Genomic DNA, 22,792 nt, shown 5'->3' on the forward strand with positions numbered 1-22,792 from the left:
CGAAAGGACTTGCTCAACAAATGTTAATTATTACTACTGTAACTTGTATTATTGCTATTATAATACTATTGTATTATGAAAATGAAAGATAATGTAGAACAACTTGCAAGACCTCAGTATAACTTATGAACAGACTTTCTCATCATTCTGATTGTTAAATGCTGTTACATCACCTTTTATTGAGAAACAGTGTGCTCAAAAATATGTTTCCCTTACAGTTACGTGTTTGAAGCCAGAAGTAGAAAGTAGAAAGCTGTCCGTGGATAAGGAAAAGTATGTTGTATCTGAGAATGTCACCGTCCAGTGTAACCCTGGGTTTAGTTTGGTCGGTCCCCAGAGTATCACTTGCTCAGAGAATACAACCTGGCACCCAACTGTGCCTACATGTCACTGGGTAAATTGCACAATTGTGTGTCCCTGTGCTTTCAAACCTTAAAAATTGTGCCTCCCCCAAAGCATTCATCCCAGCCAGCACAGGTGAGATCTGATTTTGTCAGGATGTATAAACAACTCACCAAAATTACCACCACTTTCCACCTTGAAGCACTGTGGTGAGCTGGCAGAGGCAACTTTCCCTGCTAGATTTGGTGGGTTCCCATAGTCCCATATCCTTACCCTTGGCTCTACATTTTATATAATAAACGCTGCTTGCTCCATTCCTTATTGGTCATTAGAATTATTCCTCAGTTGTCCTTTCAGGGGTGCTCTAGGTCTCCTTTGCATCTCTGCATCTTTTCTTCTTCACCTCTGCTTGGCTGCTGCTCAGAACAGGTTTGGGCTTGGCCTGAATGGTCACGTTTGCTAGGATGCAATCTTTCTTGATATCCTACTCATCTATCCATCCACTGCACAAGCTCGCATTTATCAGTAATGCCTCTTAAATCATCCTGACCCCTTTGCCTCCTCTTTTCTTTAAATCACTTTTAGGACGTCTGAGAGTGCACACAGGCAGACACTTCAGGCAGTGTCTCCCAAGCCTGCAAGATGTGAAAACGACCCTAGAGCTGCATAAACTGTCTTTAAGGACCAGATGTTTTTTATTGAAGGATAACCTGGCCAGCCCACCAATTCTTCCAGCCATTTCTTTAAGTAGAATATGCACATTTGTGTAGGTCGGGGCTTGGAATTAGGCAGATGCCCTGTACATTTACTTCCCTCGTAGCCCAGTTGGTAAAGACTGCCTGCAGTGCAGGAGACCCGGGTTCGATTCCTGGGTGGGGAAGATCCCCCTGGAGAAAGAAATGGCAGCCCCTCCAGTATTCTTGCCTGCAGAAACCCATGGACAGAGGAGCCTGGCAGGCTACAGTCCATGGGGTCGCAAGAGTCGGACACGACTGAGCGACTAAACCGCCCCCCGCCCCCGGACCTGGGCCTTGCCCTGACGGCAGCAGCATTCTAGGTGCTTGGCTATCCTCAGCTGTGTGGCCCCCACATGCACCTCTTCTACAGACCTTGGGCAGCAGGAGACCTCCGGGCCCTGGAGCTAGAGCTGATCCCAGTCACATGCAAAGCCTTCAGGGTGGAGGGAACCTTTTTTGAAAATCATCCTGAGGTGGCAGCTTTAAACAGTGACAATCAGCCCCCATTTGCACTTGCTGCCTGATAAAAGCTCCTCTTAAACAACTGGAAGGAGAGAGTCAAGTTTAAGAACATCACTAAGACATTTCCTTAAAAAGAGGAAAGAAAAGGCTTATTTTTGCCTTTAGATCAACGTACAGAGTCTCTGGTCAACAAATATGCTGTTCCTTAAGCACCATCACTCGTTGTAATAAGTGTCTTGGCTTGGAGAGCTGGGATTATGATGATTGCTACTGAAAATGTGTGACTTTAGATTATCTAGACTTTTGTGATCCAAATATTTAATCTTCTAGACTTGAAGCACTGGTTGGTTAAATAAGCATTTTTCAAATATCACATTGTCTCTGTTGTTGTTATTGTGCCATGTCCGTTGTTCCATGCACAGCAAACCAAAGCTTACAAGGAGAACACATCTCAAACCCACCTCCCTGAAGGCACAGGGCTTGGGTATTTACGAAATAAAGAACGGAGAAGCTGGGAGGGATGAGGCACAGGGAGCGTGTGGAGTGTGGGGAAAGGCGATTGGGAAAAGGCATAGTAATTGTCATCTACACAGGTACACCTAAGCTAAGGGCCTCTGCATGTTCAAAATGTCATCACGTGGACACTAGTGCCTGCCCAGTTGGAGGGTCAGTGGTCCTATTCAGTGTCAACCAGCGCAGGTCCAACCAGATGCAACTGACTCCGCATCCCTAGAAAACAACAGGCAAACATCTGATTGTTTTGGCTACATGCTGCTTGGAGGACATGCAAGTCTTTTGTTGTAACAATTGAAATGACCTCCTTTATACCTATGGCTGATTCATGTTGATGTATGGCAGAAACCAACACAATATTGTGATTATCCTTCAATTAAAAATAAATAAAAATTTAAAAATGACCTTGACTAGATGAAATGGATTTAACTAATGACTGCTCATGGACTCAAAAGTCATCTTAGTTAGTATGTCATATAGAATATGACACATCTCTAGTACAAAAATCCACAAATGTCTGCAACTAAGTTCCTTTTTTTTTGTACCTCAGAAAGAATGCAAGCCAGGAACTTCAAAAGGTGTTTATGCAGTTACTTTTGCTTGAATGCTTTTACTCCATATCTCAACATATCCAAAATCTACCTGCTCTTTATCAAGAGAATAGGGCACAAAACTTTTTGGATTCTCAAAATAAAACATTTCTGTAACTAGAAACCAAAGGGGGAAAAAAAAACCACTGAAAGTACAGAAGTCCTTTGTTGCCCACTTGTTAGTTACTAACTCACAGCTCTATCCCTGTCAAGGATTCCACTTTTCTCACTTTTAGCAGCACAAATTGGTTTTATGTTATTTAACTTTACAGAAATGGAATAATATACTGTGCATTCTTTCTTTCACAACTTTTCCCACTAAATATTGTATTTGTGAGATTCATCTATGTTGTATGCAGTTAAGGTTCATTCATTTCCATTTCTATTAAGCATTTCACTGTTGTATAATTATATCACAATTTACATATTTATTCTATTTTTAATGGACATTTATTTTCAATTTTCTTGGTTATGAACATTTCTTCATGTATCTTTTGCTGAACGTATGTGTTCTTGTTGCACAAATACCTAAGGATGGAATTGCTGGATCATAAGAGATATGTATGTATTTGTTCAGCAGTTTTCCAAAGTGGCTATACCAAATTACATCCCTCCCTACAACCTCTACTCCCTACTTCAATCCCTGCCAGAACATGCCTGCTCACCAATGCAAGCTGTATTCCTTTTCTTCCGTTCCATTTTTACATCGCTGTTCCTTTAATGATGCTTTCTAGAATTACCTATCAGATACATTTATTACACTCAAATCCTTTCTCAAGAACTGCTTGTTATCAGACTAAGGCAAACAGCAAATTCTTATTCATCATATATTTTGTTTATTTAGCAGATGTTGAGGTGATCTTTTCATGGAGAGTTGGGCTTAAAACATTTTTTTAAGACCTGTCCCTGTCCTTCCTACCCTTTATTTAAGAAAACAAAAACGTATTTTCTTCACTCTTTTGCACAAACTTAGAATTTCTGAACTAAAAATATTAGATCCCATTCTACTTCCAAACCCTTCTTTAAGCTTATGTGGAGACTGAGGCCTGTGGTTTGTTGTTGTTTAGTTGCTGTGGGGAGAGAGAAAATTAGCCCAGATGGCATGGTCAGGCTGTCTGACCCCTCATTTTGTAAATAACCACTAAGTAACAGCTGAGCTCACTTATAGCACTGCACGTGTGCGCGTCAGGAGGTAGGGATACGTGAGCTCCACCTAGAAGGTGGCGGCCTTGCTGCTGCTTCACGGCTGTGTCCATTGGGTCAGCCAGAGAGCGGAGAATGTAGCGAGTCTACTGCTCTGGCTGCTGCATCAGCCAGGAGAGAATGCTGTTATGGCCGCTATGCCAGCAGGAGAGAGGCTGTGTTGTGTTAGGCTTGGCTATGTGTTAGGCTTTGCCTGTAGGGAATAAACATGTCTGCAGTTCCTGCCAACTCCTCCAATCTTCTTCCAGCCTCTTGGCTGGAGCCTTGCCTCCCCTGGTTTCAGAGAACAGTGCGGACAGTGTGAACAGCAAGATAACCGGCACCGTGAACAGGATGAAGAGCAATACAGTTGGCATGGTCTGCAGGATACCCAGCGGGTAGAGGAGCCTGATGCTCCTCAGAAGAAGAGTTGGCAGGATACACAGTGGGTGGGGGAGCCTGAGGTTCCACTGAAAGGAGGAAGCCAGCGGCCACCATATAGTGTGTGGTACTTTGTCTTCAGCTCCGGTGGAAGACTGGGAAGCAGTGGACGGGTTACAGGCACTATAGGCGTTACAGGCGGAGAGTTCCTGTTTGCTGAATAAGGTGTCTTGGACTGCTGCTGACACCGTGGGGTGGTTTTTCCTGACTATCCTGAAGGCGAATATGGATCGTGCCGTAGGCGATGCTGCACCGGTGCTCAATGTGCAGAGAGGCTTGGAAGAACTAGAGCAATGCACATTGGCATTACAGCAAGAACCTTGTGGCCCTGAAGAGCCCAGCATCTCTGACTGCGAGGTGGTAAGTGATGGTGATGACGAATGTTATGGATCGCCAGCAGAAAGTGAAGTGTGAGCAGCCTATGGCCCAGGGAGGACACCCTCAAGGGTCCCCCAAGGCGACTGAGTTCACCACATATCAACCATATACTCAGGAGGAGTTGGTCAACTCAGGTAAGAAGTTTCAGCAAATGCACAGGGAACCTTTGGCAGCATGGCTTTTGCGACTTCGGGACGCAGGGGTGGGCCCAGCACCTGTGGGGGGTTTGTAGGTCCTACTGAGAGAAGTAGAGGGATGGCATGCAAGACACCACTGTGAAAGTGTGGAGATCCCTGAAGGGGGCCGAGCTTGCAGGGGTCCCACCTGGGTGACGCGGTTGTGCATATCAGTGAATTTGTGCAGAGTGTGCTGTAAAGGCTGTGTCCTCAGATTTAGAAGAGTGTAATCATGCGAGTGGGCTGTGAATGCCACAAAAATCCCTTCCTTGAACGGGTGGGCCTGGTGCCTGTGGGGGGTCTGCAGATCCTTAGTGAGAAATCCTGCAGGGATGGAGTTGCCCCTGCAGAGGCTTTTATGCAGTCTCACAGGCCGAGATAGTGGATTGGACTTGGCTATGGAAGACAGAGGCACTCCACATGCAGTGGGTGGCTCTTCTAGCCCCATGAGGGCGAGGACTACAACGTGAGTTCCAGGTGATTGGGCTTTGCTGTGTACTGGGGATGTAACTGTTCATTGTAGCTAATGCTGTTGCAAGATGTAAATCCTAGGGTCAGTGTTACTTGCCAAGGGAATATCACAGAAGATGGACCGCATGTAGAATGTGAGGCGAGAGACCCTGAAGGGTTGGAGTGTGGGGAGAGAGCAAGGTAGCCAAGATGGCAGTGGTCAGGCTCTCTCGCCCTTTGTTTTGTAAATCATGACTATGTAACAGCTGAGCTCACTTATAACACTGCGCATGAGCATCACGAGGTACTCGCTTGGCCACGAGCTACTTTGTGCTGTTGGATGTGTGAGCTCCACCTAGAAAGCGGCAGCCTACTGCTGCGTCACGGCTGTGTACGTTGGGTCAGCCACTAGAGGAGAGACTATAGCGAGTCTACTGCTACCGCTGCTGCATCAGCCGGGAGAGAATACTGCTGCGGCCGCTGTGCCAGCAGGAGAGAGGCTGTGTTGTGTCAGGCTTTGCTACGGCTGTTGCCAGGGGAGAATAAGCGTGTCTGCAGTTCCTACTGGCTCCTCCGGTCTTCTTCCCGCCTCTTAGCTGGAGCCTTGCCTACCCTGGGTTCAGCGAACAGTATGCACAGTGAAATGCAGAGAGACAGTTGGTATCATGAGCAGGATCGGAGATACAGTTGCTAAGTTGTGTCTGACTCTTTTGTATCCATGGACTATAGACCTCCAGGCTCCTCAGTCCATGGGGAGAAAACTGGCAAGAAAACTGGAGTGGGTTACCATTTCTGTCTCCAGGGTGTCTTCCCAACCCAGGGATCAAACTCACGTTTCCCGCCCTGCAGGCCAGTTCTTTACCACAGAGGCACCCGAGAAGCCCCTGAAGCCTTTGAAAGTGAAAGTAAAAGTCACTCACTCCTGTCCAAATCCTTGCTACCCCATGGACTATGCAGTCCATGGAGTTCTCCAGGCCAGAATACTGGAGTGGGTAGCCTTCCCCTTCTCCAGGGGATCTTCCCAACCCAGGGATCAAACCCAGGTCTCCTGCATTGTGCGCAGATTCCTTACCAGCTGAGCCACAAGAGAAGCCCCTGAGGCCTGTTACTGGGTCCTATTTGAGCATTAATTCTTGGTAGGTCATATAGGGATCTGGTCTCCTGAGAGAAGGGCAGTCTGGGGTCTTTCCCACCATAGTAGAAACAGAGGACTCCTAGACATATTCTTCTAAATGATAGGTACTAGTTTCGGTGCAAGATAACTTTGTAGTCTAATTCCATTAGATAGAAAATAGTTTGGCATAGTGAAAAGGCCTGGGGATTTAGGATAGTCTTGGGTTCAGAATCTGACTTGGCCGCTGATGAGGAAGGCTTTAGGAAGTATACTCAGTCTTCCTGAACCAATTTCCTCATTTGTAAAATGTGACTATACCATCTGTGTTACAGGATTGCTTTAAAAAATTAACTGCAATAACTTATGTAAAAGTTTGGAATATGATTAATAAGCAGAAACTTTTCTGAAAAAATAACAACCTCCTGTTAAATTATTTAAACTATTTTATCTGACATATCTGGCATACTTAGATTTAATTTAGTTCCTCTTAATTAATTGTGCTGTCATCAATATTTTAGAGGAGCTTACCCATTTATTTCTGGGGAATGTTCCTCTTTATTTTTGAGAGTTAAGCAGCTTGATATATGACCATTTTTGCACTCTTTACAGTTCAACTGAATAGTGAAGGTCATCTGGGGACATTTTCCAGTGTTCACCATCTTCTGTGAATGAATATCTATGTATCTTCAAACATATCTATGTATCTTCAAGCACATGGTCCAGGGAACAACGTGAAATTCAGGTTGATAACTTCACCTGTATCTTTTGCAGATGCTGGAAAAAGAAATTATGAGTGAAAGACTCCTTTTTTAATAGGTCAGTCTTAACTAGTCCTGGGGTTAACAAAAAAGCCCTTTACAATTTATCATCTAGTGCTTTTGTCAGAGATATATTGCTGGGCTGGAAGGTCTTTACCTAGTGACATGCAGAAATTCTTGAAATTGTCATGCCCGTTTATAATGCTTAATTCTTTATCATTTAATTTTCCTTTATTTGTGCTATAAAAAACTACTCTGAGAAGTTTCCCTTTGCTTTTTGATGAGTGTAACCCCAACGTTGATTAATTTGGTGCCAAAGATACTCAAGGAAACTTAAAAATTGAGGGACTAATTGTTGTTTGGACTGTATTTTTGTTTTTTCACAATTATAGGCTTTATTCCAGTTAGTCTTGTGAAATATTTAGGAAGAGACTTCATAAATCTGTTTTTCATCCTATCTTCCTATTGAGAATACACACTAGTGAATGAAGGTTTCATACCACTGAGGGATGGCATAGAACACACCTTGGCATCTCACCCTGTTCCATGAAGGAACTGGCTCACTATCATTTGCCTAGTTTTTCTTGATTCCTCAAAGAGAAATGATGTTTATGGGTAGATAAGCCAACAAGTGCTCCCCGCAACAGTGAGAAAGTCATGGGGTTGCAATTGTGAATACCCATAGACCCCTAGAGAGCTCTCACTGTTATCGTTCTCCCTAAGACTTGAGCTTTATTGGATTGCTCCCCTCCAGTCTTGTCCAGTACTTGGTCTCCTCAATTTTGCTTCTTCCCTTTAGTAACTCAGAGCAGTGGACTTCCCCAGTCTGAGTTCCTTGAGTCAGGCACCAACTTACCACCGACTTAGAGCTTTCACTTCACCCTGACTCAGGGTCTGAGAACAGTGAGTCTCAGGGCTGTGCTACTGAGATTCTTTAACATGTCCCCCAGGCTGCAGAGGATTTTCCCCGCGCTGCGCCTCCTTGGGTTCCTGTCTCTACTGCACTGCCCGCCTGGCCTGTGTGGTAAGTACAGAGGTGATGAGGAAGAGGGGAAAGTTTAAATTAAGGCATGGGGAAGACTTTCTTATTAAGAATTCATTAAATATAACCAAACATAGGTTATATTAATTTCAATATTAAATAGTTAATGATTAAATTAAATAATTTTAGTCCTTTTGATATAGGCTGTAATTAGTGGAAAGCAAAATATTGCAAACCCTTGAGGAGCTGATATAGCCACAAGAGAAACCTTTTAATTTTTATATTAAGTGGCTATATTTAAGTGGCTAAACCTAAATTCTTAATTAATTATTATATAAGGTTCATTATTTTTCTATTTCATCAAGGTTGTGTAGAAAGTTTTTGCCATCCAGAAAGTAAACTTTTATATCATTGAAAATAATGAGTGAGCTTATTAGAGTAAAATTACAAAGCACTGTATAAACTAAAAGCATTATATAACTGAAAGATCTTGCATTGCAGATTAGGGTATAATTGTTGCTAACTAATGAACACCGAAAGGAATTGCAAGGATCTGCAGGCCCCACTAGGGTTCAGTTCAGTTCAGTTCAGTCGCTCAGTTGTTTCCGACTCTTTTTGCAACCCCATTGACTGCAGCACGCCAGGCCTCCATGTCCATCACCAACTCCCAGAGTTTACTCAAACTCATGTCCATTGAGTCAGTGATGCCATCCAAGCATCTCATCTGTCGTCCCCTTCAGCTCCTGCCTTCAATCTTTCCCAGCATCAGGGTCTTTTCCAATGAATTAGTTCTTTGCATCAGGTGGCCAAAGTATTGGAGTTTCAGCTTCAGCATCAGTCCTTCCAATGAATATTCAGGAGTGATTTCCTTTAGGATTGACTGGTTGAATCACCTTGCAGTCAAAGGAACTCTCAAGAGTCTTCTCCAATGCCACAGTTCAAAAGCATCAATTCTTTGGTGCTCAGCTTTCCTTATAGTCCAACTCTCACATCTGTACATGACTACTGAAAAAACCGTAGTTTTGACTACATGGACCTTTTTCAGCAAAGTAATGTCTCTGCTTTTTAATAAGCTGTCAAGGTTGGTCATAACTTTTCTTCCAAGGAGCAAGTGTCTTTTAAATTCATTGCTGCAGTCACCATCTGCAGTGATTTTGGAACCCCCCAAAATAAAGTCTCTCACTGTTTCCACTGTTTGCCCATCTATTTGCCATGATGTGATGGGACCAGATGCCATGATATTAGTTTTCTGAATGTTGAATTTTAAGCCAACTTTTTCACTTTCCTCTTTCACTTTCATCAAGAGGCTCTCTAGTTCTTCGCTTTCTGTCATAAGGGTGGTGTCATTTGCATATCTGAGGTTATTGATATTTCTCCCAGCAATCTTGATTCCAGCTTATGCTTCCTCCTGCCCAGCGTTTCTCATGATGTACTCTGCATATAAGTTAAATAAGCAGGGTGACAATATGGTAGTGCTGGTTGTAATTGCAGATATGCAATTTAGTTTGTAAATGGAAATATGCCAATAAAAACATGGTTATTCCTCTGCCATGGGATTTCTTCTAAAGAATGAAATTCTAAGAGTATTAAAATGTACATACATTTTCCTTATATCATCTATCAGAGCATTTAATGTAGAGCATTTTCACAGAATGGCAAAATCACTCAACTGAGAAGAGATTTCACTAGTGGTTCTATTTCCATGGAGACTGTGTCTCCTATTCATGTGATATGGGGTATTTCCCAGTTCTGATGATACAAAGGATTACATGCCAAGGAGTGGGAATCTGGAGTCCCAAAATGCCACCTTGTCATCCTTTGTCAAAATTAATATCTAAGGCTCCAGAATGATATCATGTTATTTAGGCTTTGTGAACTTTCTTAATATCATAGAGTGACTCAGTTGTATCTAAGGCAGGGATACTAAAGTATTTTACTTTGGAAGTTTTTTACATCATAATAGTAGATACTTTAAGGAAAACTTTAAGTTGAAGTGAAAGAACTCATATATTCTGGGTGAGTCTCCTCTCTTGGAAATTGAAATGGCTCAGTTTAGTTCAGTCGCTCAGTTGTGTCTAACTCTGTGACCTGATGGACTGAAGTATGCCAGGCTTCACTGTCCATCACCAGCTCCTGGAGTTTACCCAAACTCATGTCTATTGAGTTGATGATGCCACCAACCATCTCATTCTCTGTTGTTCCCTTCTCCTCACTCTCCAGAGAGTGAAGAACTGAAGAGCCTCTTGATGAAAGTGAAAGAGGAGAGTGAAAAATGTGGCTTAAAACTCAATGTTAAAAAACTAAGATCATTGCATCCAGACCCATCACTTCATGGCAAATAGATGGTGGAACAATGGAAACAGTGACAGACTTTATTTTTTTGGGCTCCAAAGTCACTGCAGATGGTGACTGTGGCCATGAAATTAGAAGATGCTTAATCCTTGGAAGAAAAGCTATGACCAACCTAGACAGCATATTAAAAAGCAGGGACATTACTTTGCTGAAAAAGGTCAATCTAGTCAAAGCTATGGTTTTTCCATTAGTCATGTATGGATGTGAGAGTTGGACTATAAGGAAAGTTGAGAGACGAAGAATTGATGGTTTAGAACTGTGGTGTTGGAGAAGACTCTTGAGAGTCCCTTGAACTGCTAGGAGATCCAACCAGTCAATCCTAAAGGAAATCAGTCCTGAATATTCATTGGCAGGACTGATGCTGAAGTTGAAACTCCAATACTTTGGCCACCTGATGCTTAGAACTGACTTACTGGAAAACACTCTTATGCTGGGAAAGATTGAAGGCAGGAGGAAAGTGGACGACAGAGCATGAGATGGTTGGATGGCATCACTGACTCAGTAGGCATGAGTTTGAGCAAGCTCCCAGAGTTGGTGATGGACATGGAGGCCTGGCGTGCACAGTCCATGGGGTCACAAATAGTTGGACATGACTGAGTGACTGAAATGAACTGAACTGAACCCTTGCCTTTATATCCATTCCCTTCCCAGATTACTCTGTCTGTGCTTAATCATGTCTGACTCTCTACAACCCCATGGATTGTAGCCAGCCAGATCTCTGTCCATGGTATTCTTCTGGTAGGAATACTGGAGTGGGTTGCCATTTCCCAGATTAGTACTTGTTCGAATCTGCCCTTTGGAACTCAGGGAAGGTCATGGTGGTGGGAGGTGTGTTCCCTAGGAGAAACCAGGGACAAAAGGGCTTCCCTGCCCAGAAGTCCCACAAGAGCCTGATCAATTTCATGCAGAAGAAAAAATGCTTATAACTATGCAATCATATGGTCAGATCTGAATCTACAGTTTAAAAAAGGAAGATGTTAAATAAAGCTGGCACAAATTCTCTAGCTCCCGTCTTACTCTCAGTAAGGCCAACTGCTGACCTATTAAAGGCAGGGAGGGGTGCACAGGCCAGCACCCAGTAGCTTTCAGTCTCTATCTGTTAAATGAATGAAAGCAGAGAAAATCAGATCTTGAGATGAGTGTCATTTTTCTCCTCCTTATATTTTTACAGTGTAAGTGTTGGAGCAGTAGGAAAGAAGAGCAATCTAGAAGCAGATGAAATTATCAAATTTAGATTTGATTTATTCTCTTAGAAATTTACTCTTAATTCATCTGAAGTGTGTGTGGACTGCAGAAAGGTCCATTACTAGAAATTTTTCTTATACTTTGGCACCTTTTTACCTAGAAGTTCCCATACCCTGCTCAATTGTAAGTATGTTGATCTTAGGACCCATTGGTTGAAACATGTGGGCACCCTCCCAGGACACCTGGTAATAATGTAATGACCCTGTTATTGTGTGTTTGTAGATCAATTACCTGAACACAGAAAAAGCTTGGCTTTTGTCTCAGTCTCAAGGATGCTGCTAATACCATAGCATAATAGGGTTTTGGATAGCCTCAAGGACAGAATTCCTCCTTGGATAATGGAAATTAGAACAATGAACTTCACAGGGGATACACACTAGTAACATATTTTCCATCAAGAAAGAGACAATATACCATTGTTCATTCCCTTCCATGATTTTTTTCATAATTTGATTTTAAAATGTAAGTTTAAAATTTAAAAAATGTGTAATGGTGGTGATTTTTTTGATTCTGATGTTTTTATGTATTCTACTCTTTACCCCTAAATTGTTTGTATCATTTGAACACAGCAAATGAACTTGCGGTGAAAATCCTTTACTGCAGCATCATTCAGTTGGAAAAAGGAAACAAAACAAAACAAAAAACACACTAGGTTAAAAGTTTATATTTACTGAGTGCTTTTTAACTGGATAAGTTTGTTAAAAAATACTGCTCCTTAGTCCAATTTTCTCTTTTCCCCCAATTGTTTGTTCAGATTCTTTTGACCTTGCTGGTTTCCTTCCCTTTTCTGAATCAGTGAAAATAGGCCACATCTAATAGACAAGCTAGATGTTTGAATTATTACCTTTTGTTTCTTGATATTTATTCTTTTTCCTTCCTTTCTTTCTGGTTTCACCTACTGGTGGCTCAGATGGTAAAGAGTCTGCCTGCAGTGCGGGAGGCCTGGGCTCAATCCCTGGGTCAGGAAGATCCCCTGGAGAAGGAAATGGCAACCCACTCCAGTACTCCTGCCTGGAAAATCCCATGGAAAGAGGAGCCTGGCAGGCTGCAGTCTATGAGTTGGACACGACTGAGCGACTTCACTACAGTGTAAAACCTGCTGAAATCTATTTGAACCTGCCTTTCAGAGTTTACTTCTTTTCTTCCTTCTCTATGTTCCATACTCTGGAACATCATCATGCCATCTATTTCTTGCTTATTCAATAAAATTAACATGATGCCATTGATGTTCTGCGTCAATGTGCTGTTCTATGGATGTCTGCATGGTCATGATATCTTCAGACTCTGTTATGAAAGGGACAGAAGTGTTATCACAGCCAAGGACTAAAAATGCAGATGGATGATCTTGACCTTTCCATATGTATATGAACTGCTTGTGATGCTCTTTTCTGACAGGGCTGGAAAAGAAGGCCTGTGCTGAATCAGTGGCCTCAGCTACCAGAAGACATGTTAATCTGCTCTAGCAAAGATACCACATGTGGTACAGTGGCTGCAATGCTGTTGCATTTTTAGTAGTCTATTGTAATTCTCCAGAATCCTAAGTTTTCATAGTAGACAGACTTATGAAGTACACGGGGATATGATGACCACTCTTGCATCTTTAATTCTTTAAGAGTGGCACATATTTCCCCTTTCCCCCAACTATTAGTACATGATATTTAAAAGAACTTATCTTCTTTGCCTCCAAGGGGAGGGCTTAGGTCATATCAATGACTTCTACTTGTCTTCTTGGATAGAATGGTCTTATCCCAGAGGCCAAGGACCCATTTGGGATTGTGCCAATGACCAATTTTGTCTATTCAGCTTACACTTTCAAAGCAAATGGAAATGCCCAGCAAGTGGCTTAATAAGGGAACCTTGATGGTTCCAGGTATCTGTGCTAACTCAAGCTCTGTTTTCAGTAATTCTTGGATTATTGTGCACCTCTCATCTGTGCACAGTTACCTATGAAAATAGACACAGGTCCTCTTGGAAGACTGGGAACTATTACCGTGCATATGTCTCAAGGTGTTGTATCCTTACTCTTGGGAATTTTTTCTTTGCTTAGTGATCTCCAGACCTGACAACATTAATAGCACAGGTACAAAAACTCAGCGGGCTTCCCTGGTGTCTCAGATGGTAGAGAATGTGCCTGCAATGTGAGAGACCTTGGTTTGATCCCTGGGTGGGAAAGATCCCCTGGCGGAGGGCATGGCAACCCACTCCGGTATTCTTGCCTGGAGAATTACATGGACAGAGGAGCCTGGTGGGCTACAGTCTATGGAGTTGCAGAGAGTCAGACATGACTGAGTGACTAACCACAAAACAGAAACTGAGTAACATATTGTAACTTTTTAATGGACCAAAGGCCTCCTGGTCACCCATCCTTTATTTCTTTCCAGTACAGATTGAGTTGTATCTAGTTGGCTGCTCATCTGTTTTCACTCTTAGGAATGTCATGTTCTATTAACCATCTTCTTAATCTCACTGTGGTTGTATCTCTAACTTGCCACTCCTTATGTTGATTACATTTACTTAGCTTCTAAAGCCAATGAGCACCTCTCAGACTGTGATTGCTAAGAGTGAAACTTGTTCTTTAATGCCTTCCCATCATCAGCTCTGGTCTCTGATACAGGTGCTCGTCTCATTATGATATTCCTTCTGTCCTTGGTAAATGTATCTTCCAGGTCTTCCCAGACAACATAATCACATGGTGGAGTTTCCTGCATGTGTGTGGCACTTCTTCTCCAGCTTACTCACTCTTCTGAGTCACTTAATCACTCTCTCTACCACTTGCCACAGCAGCTCCAGCATTTGAACTTCATTGTTGGCATCACATTTTCCATGTCTCAAGGAGACATCTTAGGATAGTACTATAGATACTATCATCCATCAGTTTATATTTTACTGACATTTCCAAAAGTGTCACGTGTTTCTCAGTTGTGACTGACTCTCTGTCACCCCACCAGGCAGCCCACCAGCCTTCTTTATCCATGGAATTCTCCAGGCAAGAATGCTGGGGTGTGTTGCCATTCCACTCCCCAGAGAATCTTCCCGATCCAGGGATCAAACCTGGGTCTCCCTCACTGCAGGCAGATTCTTTACCATCTGAATCACCAGGGAAGGCATTTCCAATGACCTGTTCTATCTAAACTTCTCATGCAGTGTGTGTGGGTCCTGACAGTGTTCCCTTTCACACAGGCGTCCAGCACCGTGTAATGTCTATTTTCCAGCATGCAAGCCATCATTTGTATTCTTTCTATAAGCTCTTTCTGAACTATTTTAGAGGACAGTGAGTATATTCTTGGGAGGATGGATGGACTGGTTTTATTGGGAGCAATGAGTCAGAGATTGTGGATTTATCTTGCATCTTTAGTTTCTCCCATATACACATCTCTGCATTTAGCATGAAAGCAGTGGAGTGTCATACCAGTACAGTGTGACTTTGACTGAATTTGGTCTTCCTGCCAAAATGGCTCGTAAATAGTGTCAAGTTTAGTGAATTTTTGAAAAAAGGAAGCAAATCCTAAGTGCTTGTCCGTCCACTGTAACCTTTCTATGGTTCCCCAGCCTCAGGCCTTCAAGAAGGCAGCTCATGTCTTGAGTTTGGCTGAGTGATTGGATGGGCCGAGAAGACAGAAGGACAGACGGAAGCCTCCTTTGCCACACAGGTTCTAGGAAGTGTTATTATATGCATTCTACATGCCGACCTCTTTTCACTTTTGTGTCTCTCCTCAAGATTGTGAATCCCCTCCTGGCATTGCCCATGGACAACGTAACATAGTCTCTAAATACTTTGAATTTGAACGTGAAGCTGAATATGAATGTGATGAAGGGTACACCCTGGTTGGAGCGAACAGACTCTCCTGCACTTCTTCAGGCTGGTCACCTGCAACCCCTCAGTGTAAAGGTAACTCTGGCTCCCTCTTCATTTTAGGGGCGGGAGTGGGGCTATCATCAAAGGATTGAGAGCACAGTTTTTTCCCTGTGAGAGGCAGCAAAAAAAACCCCATTTGATTTGATTTATTTAAAATAATCACTATAGTCTGATGGTATCCAAAGCAAAAAGCTCAGAGAAAAGAACATTAACCTCCCCTTCTTTCTCCCAGGTACAAAATTCAGCCTTTGTGAGGCAGCCCCATTTCCCAGTTTCTTGTATATTTCCAGAAATAGTCTGCAGACACTACATTCTATCTGAATGTAGCTGTGACCTGCAACAAAACTTTCATGAAAAATTGGTCTAGAATGTAAGCTCCAGTGGGCTGATGCCAAGCATTGTGAAATCACAAGCATTTCCGTCAGAGCCAGTGAAGGGCACCAGGTGCTCACCGTGTAGCTGTGTGGTGAGGGACTCCTGATTTTCCAGCTGTTATGGGGACAAGAGGTCAAAATCAGGTCTGATTATTGCAGGCACACAGGTTTAATATCACTTCATCATCAACAACTTCAGGGATGATTTGCCACCGTTGTCTCCTTTACACACAGGAGAATAATAAGCAAGAGGGAAAATTTTTTATCTATTGTCTTACAGGAATCAAGATACAAGAGACAGCTGATTTGATAGTTGAAGATTTGGGGTCACATACCCTTTTTATATTCCGTCATGCTATTTAAAATTGTTATATCCTTTAGCAAGTCACTTAACCTCTCTCTATCTCACTTTCTCTTAGATAAAATAGTGAGACTTTAATAAGATAATCACATAAAGATCTACCCCAAAGTCTGACAAAGTACTATCCCAATGCTCAATAAATATGCTAATGAATATTATTTTTCTCCTCAAGATAAAAAAACAGGTAAAGCAATTAGCAACACTTAAATACAGTTCATTCTTAGTACCCTAGGCTTGTATGTTTTTTCTTAGATCTGTAGCTTGCTTAAAATTGTGATTCCATTGCAGCACTGTGTCTGAAACCAACGATAGAATATGGAAGGTTATCTGTGGAGAAGGTTAGATATGTTGAACCTGAAAGAATTACTATCCAGTGTGAGTCTGGCTATCATTTGGTTGGTTCAGAAAATATCACTTGCTCAGAGGACAGAACCTGGTCCCCAGCGGCGCCCAAGTGTGAGTGGGTAAGTCACACAATTTGAGGTAGTGTTTGTGTTATTAAACCCCGAAGCACTGTTCTGCCAGCAAAGGAGATATCTGACTTGTCAAGATTCAGTCATTCAAAGGAACTCTCATTTTTGCTTTGAAGCCTTCTGGTCAGATAGGAGATGCAGTTTTCCTGCTCTCACTTGTGATCAGGGAAAACTGAGCCCCTTTGGAGTGGAGGTCTCAGACCTGGTAGTACTGACTCCAGACTTTTCTAGAGGATTTGATATACTCTTGTCCCATTTCCGGATGGTCAGAAGTAGTGTCTGATCCCCCAGAAAGTTTCTGGGAGGCTGCCTCAGAGCAGAGTTATATTTCTCTCAGGAAGATGATGGTGGGAAACAAGGTGTATCTGGTTTTCCTGCCCACCCACCAGTCCTGGGGTGTGTCTTGGTCCTGAATCTGTAACCCTGCCTGTTTCTACGTGAACTATACCCCCTGCAATCGGGAGAGAAGTGTTTCAAGCATACTCATCATGTGTTTCTCCTTTAGGAGTATCCTGAAGGCTGTGAGCAAGTAGTCGCAGGCAGGAAACTCTTCCAGTGCCTCTCAAGGCCAGAGGAGGTGAAAATGGCCCTGGAAGTGTACAAGCTGTCCCTTGAGATTGCACTCCTGGAGCTTCAGAGAGAAAAGAGAAAGGATGTCTCTGAGTGGTAATCACTGTAATGTTTCTCAAGAGAGAGAGGAAAACGTTTCTTGCTGTCTTCATTCCAATACGGATTGCCTCAGTTAATCACCTTTACCATCTCTTTTACACCACCAATTGTGGTAATAATTATCTAGAAAGGATAATTTGTTACTATTTAGTGCTTTGAGATTGTGGAGTTATTGATGATCTTCTGACTCATGTTTTTGCTTTTCTGGACACAGAGTACACATTTTTTTAAGTAAAAAATTAGCATACCCAATATCATTTTGTCTTTGTGTTTAAATTTTGTAAAATATGGTTGGGAACACACACATACATAAAGTTGATATGTTTATTTTACTGTTGGGATCTTGGACATAGGGACTTGGGTTCACAGCAGTACATTTCCATGGATTGCCTTTACTCCACAGTTCCATATGTAGGTTACTCAGGGGCTCAGTATTTAGATTAAACATCAACACTCCCCAAAATTCTTGTCCATTGTCCGCAACTTGAGGCAGTTAGGTCCTTTTGTAAGCCCCCATGCACTTGGCCTCTGCCTCAGTAATGGTCCCTCTTGGCTTTTGCCTTACAGTAAGGGGATTCCTATCTGTTTTGGTCTCCTGATCCTTTCCTCAGGAACAGACTCTGAAAGCCTGGTGAGTGGAATCCCAAATCCTCAAAATGATTGGTCCCATTTTCCTTATTAGAAGTGTTAAAATGGCTTGAGCAACCACCCCAACATGAGAGGACCCATGTCCATCATGCTTATATCTTGGGGTGTTTGGAGGCTTTTATTCTTTGCATTTATCACTTTTCCCAACTCTTGCATCCTCTGATATCTCTCTCCCACTCATATCTTGGCTCCTTGTCCCATTTGTTTTGTACATAAAACTCTATGGGGAATGTTGGTCTCATTGATTTAACTTCTTCAAGTGTACTCCAATAAGACAAAGTTGTATAGCAGGCTTTCCTAATCCTTAGATGCTACAGAGGATCTTGAATGGTTAGAGGAAGCTACTTAATAGAGAAGGTGTTTATTCATTGTCTTAAAAGCTGTCATCTGCTTCTGCTATTAGGAATTATTTTGGCTGATATTTATTTTGGTTCTCATGAGTCAAAGACTTGTGAGTATCTAGTTTCTGATCCGGGAAAGCACTGTGAGAGCAAGGTAGTAAGATGGGGAAGGGAAGACAGCCTAAAAAGGGAGCAAGTTTGAGGGGATCATTGTTGTTGCTAACAGGATCTACACTGTGCTGAGTACCTTCTGAACGTGTATGGAGCAAAACTGAGAATCTACTCCTGAGGACTGAGATTTGAGGATTTTTTAAAAAAATTCTAGTTGGAATATAACTGGTTTACAATGCTGTGTTAATTTCAGGTGTATAGCAAAGTGGTTCAGTTATACATATATATATATATGTACCTATCTCTGTTTCTATCTATACAGATATGTATCTATCTGTATTAGTTTCTTTTCTTTTATAGATTGTTAAAAAATATTGAATATAGTTCCCTGTGCCATACAATATGTCCTTGTTGGTTTTCTATTTTACATATCAGTTTAGTTCAGTCACTCATTCCTGTCCGACTCTTTGCAACCCCATGGACTGCAGCACGCCAGGCTTCCCTGTCCATCACCAGCTCCCAGAACTTGCTCAAACTCATGTCAATCGAGTCAGTGATGTCATTCAATCATCTCATTCTCTCTTATCCCCTTCTCCTCCTGCCTTCAATCTTTCCCAGCCTCAGGGTCTTTTCCAGTGAGTCACTTCTTGGCATTGTGGGGCTGAAGTATTGAGTTCCAGCTTCAGCATCAGTCCTTCCAATGAATATTCAGGACTGATTTCCTTTAGGATTGATTAGTTTGACCTCCTTGCTGTCCAAGGGACTCTCAAGAATCTTCTCCAACACCACAGTTCAAAACAATCAATTCTTCTATGCTCAGCTTTCTTTATAGTCCAACTCTCACATCCGTACATGAATACTGGAAAAACCATAGCTTTGACTAGATGGACCTTTGTCTGCAGAGTAATGTCTCTGCTTTTTAATATGCTGTCCAGGTTGGTCATAGCTTTTCTTCCAAGGAGCAAGTGTCTTTTAATTTCATGGCTTCAGTCACCATCTGCAGTGACTTTGGAGTCGAAGAAAATAGTCTGTCACTATTTCCGTTGTTCCCCCATCTGCTTGCCATGAAGTGATGGGATCAGATGCCATGATCTTAGCTTTCTGAATGTTGAGCTTTAAACCAGCTTTTCCACTCTCCTCTTTCACTTCCAGCAAGAGGCTATTTAGTTCCTCTTCACTTTCTGCCATAAGTGTGATGTCATCTGCATATCTGAGGTTATTGATATTTTTCCTGACAGTCTTGATTCCAGCTTGTGCTTCATCCGGCCCAGCATTTTGCATGAAGTACTCTGCATAGAAGTTAAATAAGCAGAGTGACAACATATAGCTTTGAGATTCTCCTTTCCCTATTTTGAACCAGTCTTTTGTTCCATGTCTGGTTCTAACTGTTGCTTCTTGACCTGCATGCAGATTTCTCGGAAGGCAAGTAAGGTATTCCTATCTTTTGAAGGATTTTTCCAGTTTGCTGTGATCCACACAGTCAAAGGCTCTGGCATAGTCAATGAAGCAGAAGTAGATGTTTTTCTGGAATTCTCTTGCTTTATCTATGATCTGATGGATGTTGGCAATTTGATCTCTGGTTCCTCTGTCTTTCCTATATCCAGCTTGAGCATCTGAAAATTCTTAGTTCAACTACTGTTGAAGCCTTTATTGGAGAATTTTGAGCATTACTTTGCTAGTGTGTGAGATGAGTGCAACTGTATGGTAGTTTGAACATTCTTTGGCATTGCCTTTCTTTGGGATTGGAATGAAAAATGACCTTTTCCAGTCCTGGGGCCACTGTTGAATTTTCCAAATTTGCTGGCATATTGAGTGCAGCTCTTTTACAACATCATATTTTAGGACCTGAAATAGCTCAGCTGGAATTCCATCACCTCCACTAGCTTTGCTCATAGTGATGCTTCATAAGGCCCACTTGACTTCACATTCCAGGGTGTCTGACTCTAGATGAGTGATCACACCATCATGGTTATCTAAATCATTAAGATCTTTTTCATATAGATCTTCTGTGGGTTCTTTCCACCTCTTCTTAATATCTTCTGCTTCTGTCTTTTATTTTGTCCATCTTTGCATGAAATGTTCCCTTGGTATCTCTGATTTTCTTGAGGAGATCTCTCATCTTTCCCACTCTATTATTTTCCCCTATTTCTTTGCATTGATCACTGAGGAAGGCTTTCTTATCTCTCCTTGCTTTTCTTTGGAACTCTGCATTCAGGTGAGTATATCCTTCCTTTTCTCCTTTGCCTTTTGCTTCTCTTCTTTTCTCAGCATTTGTAAAGTCTCCTCAGACAACCAGTTTGCCTTTTTGTGTTTCTTTTTCTTGGGGATGGTCTTGATCACAGCTTCCTGTACAATGTCACGAACCTCCGTCCATAGTTCATCAGGTTTTCTGTCTATCAGATCTAGTCCCTTGAATCTATTTGTCACTTCCACTGTGCAATCATATGGGATTTGATTTAGGTCATACCTGAATGGTCTAGTGGTTTTCCTTACTTTCTTCAGTTTAAGTCTGAGTTATATATAGTAGTATGTATATGTTAATCTCAGACTCCTAATTTATCCCTCACCCCTCCTTCTCCTTTGGTGACCATAAATTTGCTTTCTATGTCTGTGAGTGTCTTTTTGTTATGCTTATAAGTTAATTTGTAAAAATCTTTTTCAGATTCCTGTATAAGTGATATCATATGATATTTATCTTTTTCTGTCTGGCTTGTTTCACTTAGTATTATAATCTCTCAGTCCATCCATGTTGCTACAGATGGCACTATTTCATTTTTCTATGACTGAGTACCATTCCATTATATAAATATACTGTATCTTTATCAGTTCATCTGTCAATGGATATTTAGTTTGCTTCCATGTCTTGGCTATTGTGAACAGTGCAACAATGAATATTGGGGTGAATTAGTCTTTTTGAATTAAGATTTTCTCTAGATATATGCCCAGGAGTGAGATTGCAGGATTATATACACAGAAACCTGTTGCATCTATATACTAACAATGAAAAATCAGGAAGAGAAATGAAGGCTACAACCTCACTCATTGCATCAAAAAGAATAAAATACCTGTGAATAAATCTATCCAAGGAAGGACAAGATCTGTACTCTGAAAACTATAAGACACTGACAAAAAAAATCAAAGATGACATAAACCGAAGGAAAGATATATTTTTGGATTGGATGAATCAATATTGATTGTACTACCCAAGGCAATCTATATATTCAGTGAAATCCCCATCAAATTACCAGTGTCACTTTTCATAGAACTAGAACAAAACATTTTAAAATTTATATGGAAACACAAAAGAACCCAAATGGCCAAAGCAATCTTGAAAAAGAAAAACATAGCTTGGAGGAATCAGGCTCCCTGATTTCAGACTATGCAAAGAAGTTACAGCAATTAGAAAGTACTGGCATAAAAACAGACATGTGAGTCAACAGGATGGGATAGATGTCTCAGAAACAAATCCATGCACCTATGGTCAAGTAACCTACTACAAAGGGGGCAAGAATACACAATGGAGAAGTCTCTTTAAGAAATGGTGCTGGGACCCTCTTACACTGTTGGTGGGAATGCAAACTAGTACAGCCACTATGGAAAACAGTGTGGAGATTTCTTAAAAAGCTGGAAATAGAACTGCCATATGACCCAGCAATCCCACTTCTGGGCATACACACCGAGGAAACCAGATCTGAAAGAGACATGTGCACCCCAATGTTCATTGCAGCACTGTTTATAATAGCCAGGACATGGAAGCAACCTAGATGCCCATCAGCAGATGAATGGATAAGGAAGCTGTGGTACATATACACCATGGAATATTACTCAGTCGTTAAAAAGAATTCATTTGAATCAGTTCTAATGAGATGGATGAAATTGGAGCCCATTATACAGAGTGAAGTAAGCCAGAAAGATAAAAAACATTACAGCATACTAACACATATATATATGGAATTTAGAAAGATGGTAATGATAACCCTATATGCAAAACAGAAAAAGAGACACAGAAGTACAGAACAGACTTTTGAACTCTGTGGGAGAAGGTGAGGGTGGGATGTTTCGAAAGAACAGCATGTATATTATCTATGGTGAAACAGATCACTAGCCCAGGTGAGATGCATGAGACCTGGTGCACTGGGAGGACCCAGAGGAATCGGATGGAGAGGGAGGTGGGAGGGGGGATCGGGATGGGGAATACGTGTAACTCTATAGCTGATTCATGTCAATGTATGACAAA

At 41.8% G+C, this 22,792-nt stretch overlaps 1 protein-coding gene across 1 annotated transcript in view; it reads left to right on the top strand.

Annotated features, from left to right (window-relative positions):
• Positions 1 to 17,707, top strand: part of LOC136169335 (C4b-binding protein alpha chain-like) — a 64,239-nt gene extending 46,532 nt beyond the window's left edge. Inside the window, 7 exon segments of the mRNA XM_065937117.1 lie at positions 219 to 325; positions 4,096 to 4,224; positions 4,433 to 4,627; positions 8,011 to 8,167; positions 15,441 to 15,611; positions 16,602 to 16,777; positions 17,292 to 17,707. Of these exon segments, the coding sequence (XP_065793189.1) occupies positions 219 to 325; positions 4,096 to 4,224; positions 4,433 to 4,627; positions 8,011 to 8,167; positions 15,441 to 15,611; positions 16,602 to 16,777; positions 17,292 to 17,456 (1,100 nt within the window). The 3' untranslated portion in view covers positions 17,457 to 17,707.
• Positions 17,708 to 22,792: the final 5,085 nt, after the last annotated feature.

Source organism: Muntiacus reevesi, chromosome 5 (assembly GCF_963930625.1).
Source record: "Muntiacus reevesi chromosome 5, mMunRee1.1, whole genome shotgun sequence".
Taxonomy (NCBI): domain Eukaryota; kingdom Metazoa; phylum Chordata; class Mammalia; order Artiodactyla; family Cervidae; genus Muntiacus; species Muntiacus reevesi.